General features: G+C 46.1%; 1 protein-coding gene across 1 annotated transcript in view; it reads left to right on the top strand.

The window, feature by feature from the left end:
• Positions 1 to 711: 711 nt before the first annotated feature.
• Positions 712 to 12,246, top strand: part of RHEB (Ras homolog, mTORC1 binding) — a 51,961-nt gene continuing 40,426 nt past the window's right edge. The window contains exon 1 of the mRNA XM_052638640.1: positions 712 to 862. Coding sequence (XP_052494600.1) covers positions 811 to 862 — 52 coding nt within the window. The 5' untranslated portion in view covers positions 712 to 810. The remainder of the gene's footprint in view (positions 863 to 12,246) is intronic.

The following is a 12,246-nucleotide window of genomic DNA, read 5'->3' as shown; positions in this document are numbered from 1 at the left end:
GAAGATATCAGCCAACCAACAGCCCAGCAAGGCACCCGCCACCCGCCTCGTGCCTTTTAAGGGCTCAGCGGGCGCGCGTTCAAGGACCGCTCAGCGGCCCACCAATCACCGCACCTCCCACGCGTTGCCCCGCCCCCTCCCCGCGATCTAACCAATCCCTGGGGAGATAGCTTCTCTCCGCCCCTCCCACCCGCCTCCAGCCCCTCCGAAGCTCGAAGCCTCCAAACTTCACCCGCGCCCAGCCGCGCGCTCGTAGTCGGCGTTTATTTTTAGCTGCCGGGCCAAGCAGCCCCCGCCTCCGGGCCCGCCTCTTCACCGCCCGCCCCCCCAATGGGAGAAGGAGTTTCCGTCGCGTCAGCGCGCGGGCGGATGGGAACTGTCCAATCAGCGCTCGGGGAGCGCTGGCGTCATTAAAAAGCGGCGGAAGACAGTGGGCGGGTCATGACGCAGCGAGTTTTAGTCGTGACTTTTCCAGGGGCATCTCGGCGTCCCCTCTTTTTCTCTTTAAAGTAAAACACCTCCCGACGCACACCCCGTGCGTTTGGGGGAAGGGGCCGCGGCCGCGGGAGGGCGGTGCTGACGCGAGCCGCCTGCGGCGTCGCGCGGTCACGTGGGCGTGTTTGGGGGCGGGGCCGCGCGGCGGTTCCGGGCGGTTGGGCGCGCGAGCGAGGAGCTGAGGCAGCCGCGCCCGCCCGCCCCGCCCCGCCCCTGGATGCCGCTGTGCCCCGGCGCGGCCGCCGCCGATCGCAGCGCAGGAGCCGCCGCCGCCGCGGTTGATGTGGTTGACCCGGGGCTGAGGAGGCCGCCAAGATGCCGCAGTCCAAGTCCCGGAAGATCGCGATCCTGGGCTACCGGTCTGTGGGTGAGTGGCGGGCGCCGTGCGGCCTCCTCGCTCCCCGGGCCCCGAGCCTCGCCCGGGGCCCGGCCAAGTTTGGGGCCGGCGCGGCCATGTGGCGGCCGCGCGTTTCGTAACCGGCCGCCCGCCGTCGCCGCCACCTCCATCTTGGAGCGGAGGCCGGCGGCGCGGCCGGGCCCGCGGGGCAGCGCGGGGGACGCGTGTGGGAGGCCGCGGGCGAACGGGCGCTCGGGTCGGGTCGGGCCGGGCCGGGTTGGCCGCCGCGCCGCCCGCCGCAGGGCCCTCCACAGCCCCGGAGTAGCACCTGTCCCCCCTCCCCGCGGGGAGCAGTCCGTGATTGTTGCTGGTGGCCTTTTCCACCCCAAATTAAAGCCCGTGGGGCTTCAACAAAGGACGTGGCTCCTTAGCCGTAATTTTTCTGTCTTGTGAAGTTTGAACATTTTAAAGCAAACCCGGGAGCTCAGAGGACGTTGGCTGCTGAGGGCCCATTTCCTAGGAAGAAACTCGAAAGACCCCCCCCCCGCGCCCCGGCCCCAACCTCCCGCTTCGGAAGCCTCCCGAGATGCTACCAGCCACCGAAGTAGGAGGGCGCAGAAAGGGAAATTTCTGGCCTCTTGATGTCCTGTTTTTTCCTTTGGGGAGGAAAAAATAAGGTCAGATACTTGTAACCAGAATGTCGAAGTAATTCAAAAGTACCCTTCCCCACGCCCCGCCAAAGGTTGACATATATTTGAAACTGAGAGTGGCAGTCGCTTTTTCCACCCCTAACAGAGGTGGTCTGGGGTGGGAGGTGGTGGACGGGATGCCAGAAAACGAGGGAGAAAACAGAACCGTTGAACTTAACCATGCTTCAGGGTGAGGTTTTTATTGTCTTTGACAACCGGAAGTCTGGAAAAATTACTTTTTCTGTGTTGTTTTTAAGAAGTAGCTGTCCAAGGAAAAGGGCGCACTTGACCACAGTGGGGTGGGGGTGGCGAGGGCAGGGGTTCGGAGTCTGTGGTGACTGCAGAAGGAGGTGACACGAACTGCCCTGGGAAAGCTGGTAACTGCCTGCTCATTGGCCGAACTCCCCGACTTCTCTTTCCCTTCTGCTGCTTCACCCCCATTTTCCACGGTCGGTGCCAGGGTCTGTGCTCTTTGACCAAGATCAGCTGCGGCGTGCTTACTCATCCTTTTATTACCTCTCTTTGTCAGAGTGCTGGGGGGGTGGGGTATCAAAATGAGAGGGTGAGAGACTCTTGTGTACAGATAAGGGGCGCCAGGAGCCCTGGGGGTAACTCCTGTGAGATGCGATGATCGTGGGGGGAGGGGGAGGAGAGGTGACAGTCTTAACAACTGCAGCCGTCAAGTCTCCGGGCGTCAGATGGAGGCTTTTCAAGTCTCTTAACAGCCCCGAATGCACATATGGAATCACTGTGTCCCACCTTTATTGACAGTCTGTGTCTCAGAGCCTTTGCTTCTCTGTTCTCTTTTTCTCCTCTGCATTGTGAAGAGTGGGACTCGGACATATCCTGTCTCTTGAATGAGTTCTATCTCCTCAGAGTGCCCATAGTTAAAGGTACCAGTGTCTGAATAATCAAGTTACAGGTGACATGAATTACCTGGGCTGCCTGCTTTCAACTGGAGAGAATGTCCCAAACATCCTGGTTTATTCACCCCTTGAAATTCTTGAGATGGTGATTCCAGTCGCCAGTAATCTAGTCTACCATTTTATCACTGTTTGTTAAAGAAGTTCTTTAGGTCCAGTTGAAACCAATTTTGTCTTACCTGCCTTCTAATGCCATCCTCTTGAAGACCCAGAAGTGACACGTCCCCTGTTTGCCTTCACTTCACGTTTATTTTAAGCCACTGCTCACCAAATGCTACTGTGCTGGATCAGCCTCCAGGGGCACCCAGAGCAGGTCCAGTCCCTGTTTCCTGTGCCTTCCTGTTGCTAAAGCCTGCTCCATTGTCTCCGTGTTTATTTTCATACGTGGTGATGATTAAAATGTGTTTTGCACAGGTTCAGTGACTACCAGTCTTTGCATTTGATTTTACAGTTGTTTACCTTTGTTAGGAACCAGGACTTTTTGTAGTTTGTGGGCTTTTTTTGCTTTGCCAGCATCAGAAACGGAGATAGTTCCCTGATTCCACATCCTAGTCACTCTTCAGAGAATAACTCAGACTTCCGAGTTCACTGACCTGTCTGCTTGCCAATGATGCTAGGGTAGAGAAATCTGAGTACCTGTGTTCCTAGGTTGTGTTACTGTGATGCTAAACTGTAGTGTCATATTGACTGGTGGGAAAAGATGGTGGGAAAAGCCTAAGCCTGAAACTGCATCTTTCTTAGAATATTCTCTTGACTAAATATCATATGCCAGTTTAATTTGTAAAATACTTGTCATTGTGAGTTTATTTTAAAAGTTTGGGCTCCCCTGGTGGCTCAGAGGTTAAAGTGTCTGCCTGCAATGCGGGAGACCCAGGTTCAATCCCTGCGTCGGGAAGATCCCCTGGAGAAGGAAATAGCAACCCACTCCAGGATTCTGCCTGAAGAATCCCATGGACAGAGAGGCCTGGTGGGCTACAGTCCATGGGGTCGCAAAGAGCCGGACATGACGGTTTGCCTTCAGATGAAACTACGAAGTGCAATGACTGTTTCACTATTTGGTGTTCAAATTTTGTACTTTTAAAAACACTGGAAAAACTTAACAGTGAGAAAAACAGAATTCTCAGATAATTTATACAACTTTTTTTTTTGTGTCCTGAAGCACCTTTCCTGTTATTTACAGTGTTAAGCTTTTAAGGACACGTCACCTGTAGTGCAGGCTGGCGTGCAGGGAGTGCTTTGTATGAATTGTTTTGGTGGGAGCCAAATGTGCCAGCTCCCTGAGGTCCATTGTTCTAATACAAATGAGTAGTCCCGTGATAGGAGGTAACTGAATGAGTCGTCCTGTGATAGGAGGTAACTAAACTTAATCTGGCTAAAGTTATAGTGTCAGGTTAACAACTATCTTCAAATAAAATATGGCATATTTTTCGCTGGAATGTTACACAGAGAGGTTTGATAATCGAGTTTACCATTAGACCACAACAATCAAAAGATTGTCATATATTATTCTCGGAGGTTAACAAACAGGATGGGATCAAAGGAATATGAAAGATCTTAAGAGAGAACATGAAAAAATTCTATGGTGTGGTAAAAGGCATTTCAGTAAAAGTATCTCAAATTATTACCCTCCTTGTCAAAATGTTTTAGGTAGTAAAGAACATGCATCCTTTGATTTGGCTACTTCATAGGGAAAGATATCATTAACTTTGTTCCCAATAGAATACCATCCAATTGTATGCTGATTTAGTGTATATTTTTAAATTACCATATCCTTTTCTAACACATGGCATTGAGGACTTATAAAGTTAGAGATTATTTGCCATGTATAAAATGTGTTAGTATGTGAAATTATATGTTCACGTGCTTCATAACATTGCGAAGTTGTGTACTTGTGGGTGGGGATAGTCCTGTGGTGACCACCTTGTGCTGAAGCTTGAAATTAATTTTACTTTCAGTGCCATTCGTTGTTCTGTACAAGAAATATTCAGAGCTTGCATTTGTAATTGTGACTTTCCAGCGCTTAATACAATATTCGTAGACTTTTTCTTTTTTTGGCTGCGCAGGGTCTTTGTCGTTCTGTGTGTGTTTTCTCTAGTTGCAGTGAGCAGGGGCTTCTCTTGGTGTGGACCACAGACTCTAGGTGCTTGGGCTTCAGCAGTTGTGACTTGCGGACGTAGTTGCCCCGTGGCATGTGGAGTCTTCCCCCGCTAGGGATTGAACCTGTGTCCCCTGCGTTGGCCAGGTTGATTCTTACCTCTGTACTACCAGGGAAGCCCCTAGGTTTCTTTTTTCTAAGTAGAGTTGATGTATCATATTTATATAAGTTACAGGTGTACAGTAGAGTGGCTCACAATTTTAAAGGCTATTCTCTGTTTACAGTTGCTATGAAATATTGCCTGTATATTCCTCCTGTTGTACAATGTATTGAGCTTCTTTTGCACATGATAGTTTGCACCTCTTAATCTCCTGCTGCTGTATTGCCTCTCCCTACTTCTAAGCATTAGTTCTGTAAATCTGTGAATCTGCTTTTTTTGTTATATCTAATGTTAATGTGATGTCCCTGCGAGTTACAGCAATCCATGTCTCCCTTTATCCCCCCAGAAGAAACGCTGTACTCAGCAGCAGTCCCCTCCCATCCTCTCCTCACCTCACGCCCTGGCATCACTAATCTTTCTGTTTCTACAGATTTACCTATTCTGGACATTTCATATAAATGGAATCACCTATACATGGCCTTGCATGCCTAGCATTTTTCATTTAACATAAATATTTCCCAGGTTCATCCGTGTTGAAGCAGGTATCAGTAATTCATTCCTTTTGGTTGCCAAATAATCCGTTATTTGAATATACCACATTCTGTTTATACGTTCATTAACTGATGGGCATGTGGGCTGTTTCTACATTTAGGCTAATATAGATAATGCTGTTAGGAGCATTCCTGTTACATATTTTTTGTATGTGAAATTTTTGCGTAGACATGTTTTCCCTTCTTTTGGGAATAGGTCTAGGAGTATAATTGTAATTGCTGGGTCATGTGGTAATTGTACGTTTAAAGTTTTGAAGAACTATCAAACTGTTTTTCAGCCAGTTTACATTCCAGCTAACAATTGAAATCTGTTTCAGTTTCTCCACATCCTCACCAACACTTCTAATCATCTATCTTTTTCTTTAATTTTTATATGTTTATTATCTTAGTTTTTAAAAAAATTTTATTGAAGTATAATTGACTCACAGGGCTTCCCTGGTGGCTTGCAATGCAGGAGACGTGGATTCAGTCCCTGTGTGGGGAAGATCCCCTGGAGAAGGGAATGCCAGCCCACTCCAGGATTCTTGCCTGGAGACTCGCATGGACAGAGCAGCCTGAAGGGCTACAGTCTGTGGGGTCACGCAGAGTCGGACACGACTGGGCGACTTCACTTCTTTCACTTTTCATAGTTGACTTACAATGTTGTGTTTCTGGTGTACAGCATACGTTGAGTTATACATATCTATATATCCATATTCTTTTCCACTGTGTTTTATTACAGGCTCTTGAATATAGGTCCTCGTGCTATATAGTGTGTGTGTGCGCTCTGTTGTGTCCGACTCTTTGACCCCGTGGACCATAGCCCCCCAGGCTCCTCTGTCCATGAGACTTTCAAGGCAAGAATACTGGAGGGGTTTGCCGTTTCCTTCTCCAGAAGTGCTATACAGTGGGAACTGGAGTATTTTATATTCAATATATAATTGTACCTGCTAATCCCAAACTCATGACTTAGCCCTTCCCCCACATACGCTTACCCCTTTTTAATGGTAAGTTTGTCTGTGAGTGTTTCTGTTTCATAAATAACTTCATTTGTGTCATATTTAAGATTCCACATATAGTGATATCCTAGAGTATTTGTATTTCTTTGTCTGGCTTAACTTCACTTAGTATGATAATCTGTAGGTCCATCCGTGTTGCTGCAAATGCTATTGTTTCATTCTTTTATGGCTGAGTAATTTTTCACTGTATATGTGTATCACAACTTCCTCATTCATCTGTCAGTGGACGTTTAGATTGCTTCCATGTTTTCACTGTTGTAAATAGTGCTGCTGTGAACGTTGGAGTGCATGTATCTTTTTGAATTAGAGTTTTTGTCTTTGGGGGTGTATGCCCAGGAGTGCGATTGCAGGATCCTATGGCAGCCCTAGTGCTAGTTTTTTTAAGGAACCTCCATGCTTTTTTCCATAGTAGTTGCACCAGCTTACATTCCTACCAACAGTGTAGGGAGCTTTCGTTTTCTCCACACCTTCTCTAGCATTTGTTATTTGTAGATTTGATGTCCATTCTGACGGGTATGGATGATACCTCATTGTAAATTTGATGTGCTCTTCTCTAATAATTAACTAAATGCAGAGTTCCAGAGAATAGCAAGGTGAGATAAGAAAGCCTTCTTAATGCAAAGAAATAGAGGAAAACAACAGAATGGGAAAGACGAGATCTCTTCGAGAAAATTGGAGATACCAAGGGAACATTTGATGCAAAAATAAAGAACAGAAACATCAAGGACCTAACAGAGGCAGAAAAGATTAAGAAGAGGTAGCAAGAATACACAGAACAACTGTACAAAAAAGGCCTTGATGACCTGGATAACTATGATGGTGTGGTCACTCGCCCAGAGCCAGACATCCTGGAATGTGAAGTCAAGTGGGCCTTAGGAAGCATCACTACAAACAAAGCTAGTGGAGGTGATGAAATTCCCGCTGAGTTATTTCAACTCCTAAAAGATGGTGCTGTTAAAGTGCCAGCAAATTTGGAAAACTCAGCAGTGGCCATAGGATTGGAAAAGGTCAAATTTCATTCCAATCCCAAAGAAGAGCAATCCAAAGAATGTTCAAACTACCCTACAGTTGTGCTCATTTCACATGGTAGCAAGGTAATGCTCAGAATCCTTCAAGCTAGGCTTCAGCATTATGTGGACCAAGAACTTCCAGATGTTGAAGCTGGGTTTGGAAAAGGTAGAGGAACCATTGCCAACATCCGTTGGAGCGTAGAGAAAAACAAGGGGATTCCAGAAAAACATCTGTTTCGTTGACTATGCCCCATGAACATGAATTTGAGCAAACTCTGGGAGATAGTGGAGGACGGGAAAGCTCGGTGTGCTGCAGTCCGTGGGGTTGCAAAGAGTCGGACACTTCTGGTGACTGAACACTAATGAGCTCATCCATCTTTCTTGTACTAGCCATCCTTATGAGTTTGTGAAGGGTCATATACAATGTGCAAATAATTTCTTCCATTCTGTGGGTTCTTTTCATGTTCTTGAAGGTGGCCTTTGAAGCAAAAAGTTCTCAATTTTGATAAAGTCCATTTTATTTATATTTTTATTTTGTCACTTGTACTTTTGGTATCATTTTAGAAACCATTGCCTAGTTCAAAAATATAGATTTACTAATATGTTCTCTTCTAAATGTTTTAAATTTTTATCTCTTATATTTGGGTCTGTTATCTATTCAGAGCTAAATTTTGTGGTGGGAAATAGGAGTAAAACTTGATTCTTTTGTATGTAGATAGCAAATTGTGCCACAACCTTTGTTAAAAGACTGTTCTTTCTTCATTGGATTGTCTAGACGTCCTTGTCAAAAACCAAGTGATTCATCTCAAAATGGAAGTACGTACTGTTTGCAATGGAGAAGAAAGCCCCTCCCCTTCATCCCTCTTCCCTCTGAAAAAAGAGTTACAAGGTGGTAATAGAAACTCACTTCACATTAAATAGTAAATTACAAAAAAGAAAAACCCCAGTGATCGTAAATATATGGTTTTTTTCTGGACTGTTCCTTTGATCTGTGTGTTGGTCCTTGAGCCAGTATCATACTATTTTGATTACTGTTTTTTCATGGTAAGTTTCAAAATAGGGAAGTGTGAACCCTCTAACTTAATCCTTTTTCAAGATTAACTTCTCTGAGTCCCTTGTATTGCCATAGGAATTTTAGGACTGGCTTATCAATTTCTGCAAAAAAAAAAAAAAAGGCAAGTGGGATTTTGTTTTACAAATTTGCAAGTGTCAACGCCTGGTTTAAAAAACACTTGAATTCTCTTATCTACTTCTGAGTTCCTTCCATTGCAACATATAACTGTATATAAAGTATATAAGGGAAATCCAACCTGCCAGATAGGTAGTTGGGAAACAGAGGAATATTTTAATACTGTCACATTAAATTACTAATACAATACTTTTTTGAGTGATTGTGGCTGTTCTCTGATACTCAGGCTTCCCAGGTGGCACGGTGGTAATGAATTCTCCTGCCAATGTGCGAGACACGGGTTCAATCCCTGAGTCGAGTAGATCCCCTGGAGTAGGAAATGGCAACCTGCCTGGAGAGTTCCATGGACTGAGGAGCCTGGTGGGCTTGTGACCCCATGGACTGCAGTACACCAGGCTTCTGTGTTCTTCACCATCTCCCAGAGCTTGCTCAAGCTCATTTCCATTAAGTCAGTGGTGCCATCCAGCCGTCTCATCCTCTGTTGTCCCCTTCTCCTGCTGCCTTCAGTCTTTCCCAGCATCAAGGTCTTTCCCAGTGAGTCAGCTCTTCAAATCAGGTGACGAGAGTATTGGAGCTTCAGCTTCGATATCAATCCTTCCAATGAATCTTCAGCATGGGTTTCCTTTAGGATTGACTGGTAGGATCTCCTTGCAATCTAAAGGGCTCTCAAGAGTCTTCTGCAGCCCCACAGTTCAAAAGCGTCAGTGCTTTGGCTTTCAGCCTTCTTTATGGTCTAACTCTCACACCCATACATGACCACTGGAAAAACCATAGCTTTGACTAGACAGACCTTTGTAGGCAAAGTAGCGTCTCTGCTTTTTAATGTGCTGTCTAGGTTGGTCACAGCTTTTCTTCCCAGGAGCAAGCGTCTTTTAATTTCATGACTGCAGTCAGCATCTGCAGTGATTTGGAGCCCAAGAAAATAAAGTCTCTCTCTGTTTCCATTGTTTCCCCATCTATTTGCCATAAAGTGATGGGACCAGATGCCATGATCTTAGTTTTTTGAATGTTGAGTTTTAAGCCAGCTTTTTTCACTCTCCTTTTACTTTCATCAAGAGGCTCTTTAGTTCCTCTTCGCTTTCTGCCATGAGGGTGGTGTCATCTGCATAAGTTAAGTTAAGTCGCTTAGTCGTGTCTGACTCTTTGCGACCCCATGGACTGTAGCCCACCAGGCTCCTCCATCCATGAGATTCTCCAGGCAAGAATACTGGAGTGGGTTGTCATTTCCTTCTCCAGGGGATCTTCCTGACCCAGGGATCGAACCCAGGTCTCCCATATTAGAGGCAGACGCTTTTAACCTCTGAGCCACCAGGGAGTCATCTGCATATCTGAGGTTATTGATATTTTTCCCAGCAATCTTGATTCCAGCTTGTACTTCATCCAGCCTGGCATTTCTCATGATGTACTCTGCATAGAAGTTAAATAAGCAGGGTGACAATATACAGCTTTGACATACTCCTTTTCTGATTTGGAACCAGTCTGTTGTTCCACGTCTGATTCTAACTGTTGCTTCTTGACCTGTACACAGATTTCCCAGGAGGCAGGTAAGGTGGTCTGGTATTCCCCTCTCTTTAAGAATTTTCCACAGTTTTGATCCACACGTCAAAGGCTTTGGGATAGTCAATAAAGCAGAAGTAGATGTTTTTCTGGAATTCTCCTTTTCCATGATCTAGCAGATGTTGGCAGTTTGATCTCTGGTTCCTCTGCCTTTTCTAAATCCATCTTGAACATCTGGAAGGTCTCAGTTCACATACTGTTGACGACTGGCTTGGAGAATTTTGAGCATTATTTTGGTAGCGTGTGAGATGAGCTCAGTTAGTTGTACAGTAGTTTGAACATTCTTTGGCATTGCCTTTCTTTGGGATTGGATTGAAAACTGACCATTTCCAGTCCTGTGGCCACTGCTGAGTTTTCCAAATTTGCTGGCATGTTGAGAGTAGCGCTTCAACAGCATCGTCTTTCAGGATGTGGAATAGCTCAGCTGGAATTCCATCACCTCCACTAGTTTTGTTCGTAGTGATGCTTGCTAAGGTCCATTTGACTTCGCACTCGAAGATGTCTGGCTCTAGGTGAGTGATCACACCATCATGGTTATCTGGGTCATTAAGATCTAGTCAGTTGGAAATACTGGCTCACTCTTCTGCAGATCTTGCCACATTTCAACATATTCAGTATACAACTATTTCTTTAAATGGCATCTTGTAACATCAGCACCCATCTTCTCAGAAAAATTAAATATTGGGAAGTAGTTAAGGTCACCCTGAGTGATGCAGATTTTCCAGAATTCCTCTTGAAAGTTGAAGTTTGATCACTGGCAAAATGCTACCAGTTTTTCTTGAAATGAGAGTCTCATTTCTTTCATTTCTAAGAAGTCTGCCAGAGACCCGCATCTGGAACAGCAATAGCTTGTTGGTCGTTCTTACAGGTGAAAATGGCATTCCGCGATAAAGCTGTCTGTTTCAGACCACTTCCCACACCCTCACACGAGTGCTTTTTCCCCAGGTGATGCCATGCTTGAGTGTGTAGCAGCCACACTATATGCAAACATCCCATTCTGTGTGCAGAATATTCAAAAGACATGGATTTAAAGGTCAGGATTTAATACAATTAATTATTTTTACTGCTTCCTCAAGGACACTGTTGAGTAAAAGTGGCCTTTTTTTGTTTTCTCCTTTTTTACTGTGCATGCACAGTAGTGAAGGATATGTGACTGTCCTTTACAGTTTGTGACCAGTGTCTTGATTTGTGCTAAGGGGCACCAAGCTAGCAGGTTTACCACCATTGGTTTTGCACCATTAATGCACACAAAAGCATAGTGGAAAAGGCCAATTATACAGTGAGTCCTCTACATAGGAACAGGGTCCATTCTGAGAGCACATTCTTGCGTGCGTGTGAACGTCTCTCAGTCATGTCTGACTCTTTGCAACCCCATGGACTGTGGCCCGCCAGGCTCTTCTGTCCATGGAATTCTCCAGGCCAGAATGCTGGAGGGCGTAGCCGTCCCCTTCTCTAGGGGATCTTCCTGACCCAGGAATTGAACCAGGGTCTCCTGCGTTGCAAGCGAATTCTTTACCAGCTGAGCTGTCAGGGAAGCCCCTTAAGTCTATTCTTAAGTCCAGTTTTTTTCTTAAGTCCAACAGAGTTAGCCTAGGTGCCCAGCTGACACAGTTGGCTATACAGTACTGCTCTGTACTAGGTTTATAATGTTCGTCACACAAATAATACATAAAAAATAAAGCATTTTTACTCTTCAGTACCTTGAAAAGTACGGTAGTAACAGAAGTAAGTACAGTACGACAGCTGGCATTCAGGGGCATGTTCTCATCTTTGAAAGTTTGTATGTAGGGGACTTACTGTGAAATAGTTTGACTTATGAGCCCCCTGAGGGTATCTCCGGGGACCCCCAGCGTTGTGCAGACTGCACTCGGAGAGCCATGGTGCACAGGATCCGGCTAGACTGCTGCTCGCTCCTGTTCAGGGGGCTGCGGTGACCAGTCTTAGAGGATCCTTCCAGAAGAGGCCCTGCAGCATCGGAGGAGACCAGGCTGGTGAGCCGGGAAAGAGCTTGGCATGCTGAGAAGGAAGGATGTGGGGGTGGCTGGGCTTCGCAAAGTGGGAGGGGGAAGCAGGGTTGGAAAGGTAGGCAGGAGCTGGCTATGCAGGGAGCTGGAGGGCAGCTTTCCTGTGTGGTACACAGTGAATTACTGAAGCCTGGGGAGAGTTAGGGTGTCTGAATGCCAGTTGACTTGGCCTCTCATGGTTGTGCAGTTAGGGTGAATGCTTGGTTTTCAACCTGATA

Source organism: Budorcas taxicolor, chromosome 4, assembly GCF_023091745.1.
Source record: "Budorcas taxicolor isolate Tak-1 chromosome 4, Takin1.1, whole genome shotgun sequence".
Classification (NCBI taxonomy): domain Eukaryota; kingdom Metazoa; phylum Chordata; class Mammalia; order Artiodactyla; family Bovidae; genus Budorcas; species Budorcas taxicolor.
The sequence above is the reverse complement of the archived record's forward strand: the minus strand, read 5'-3'. Positions and strand labels throughout refer to the sequence as shown.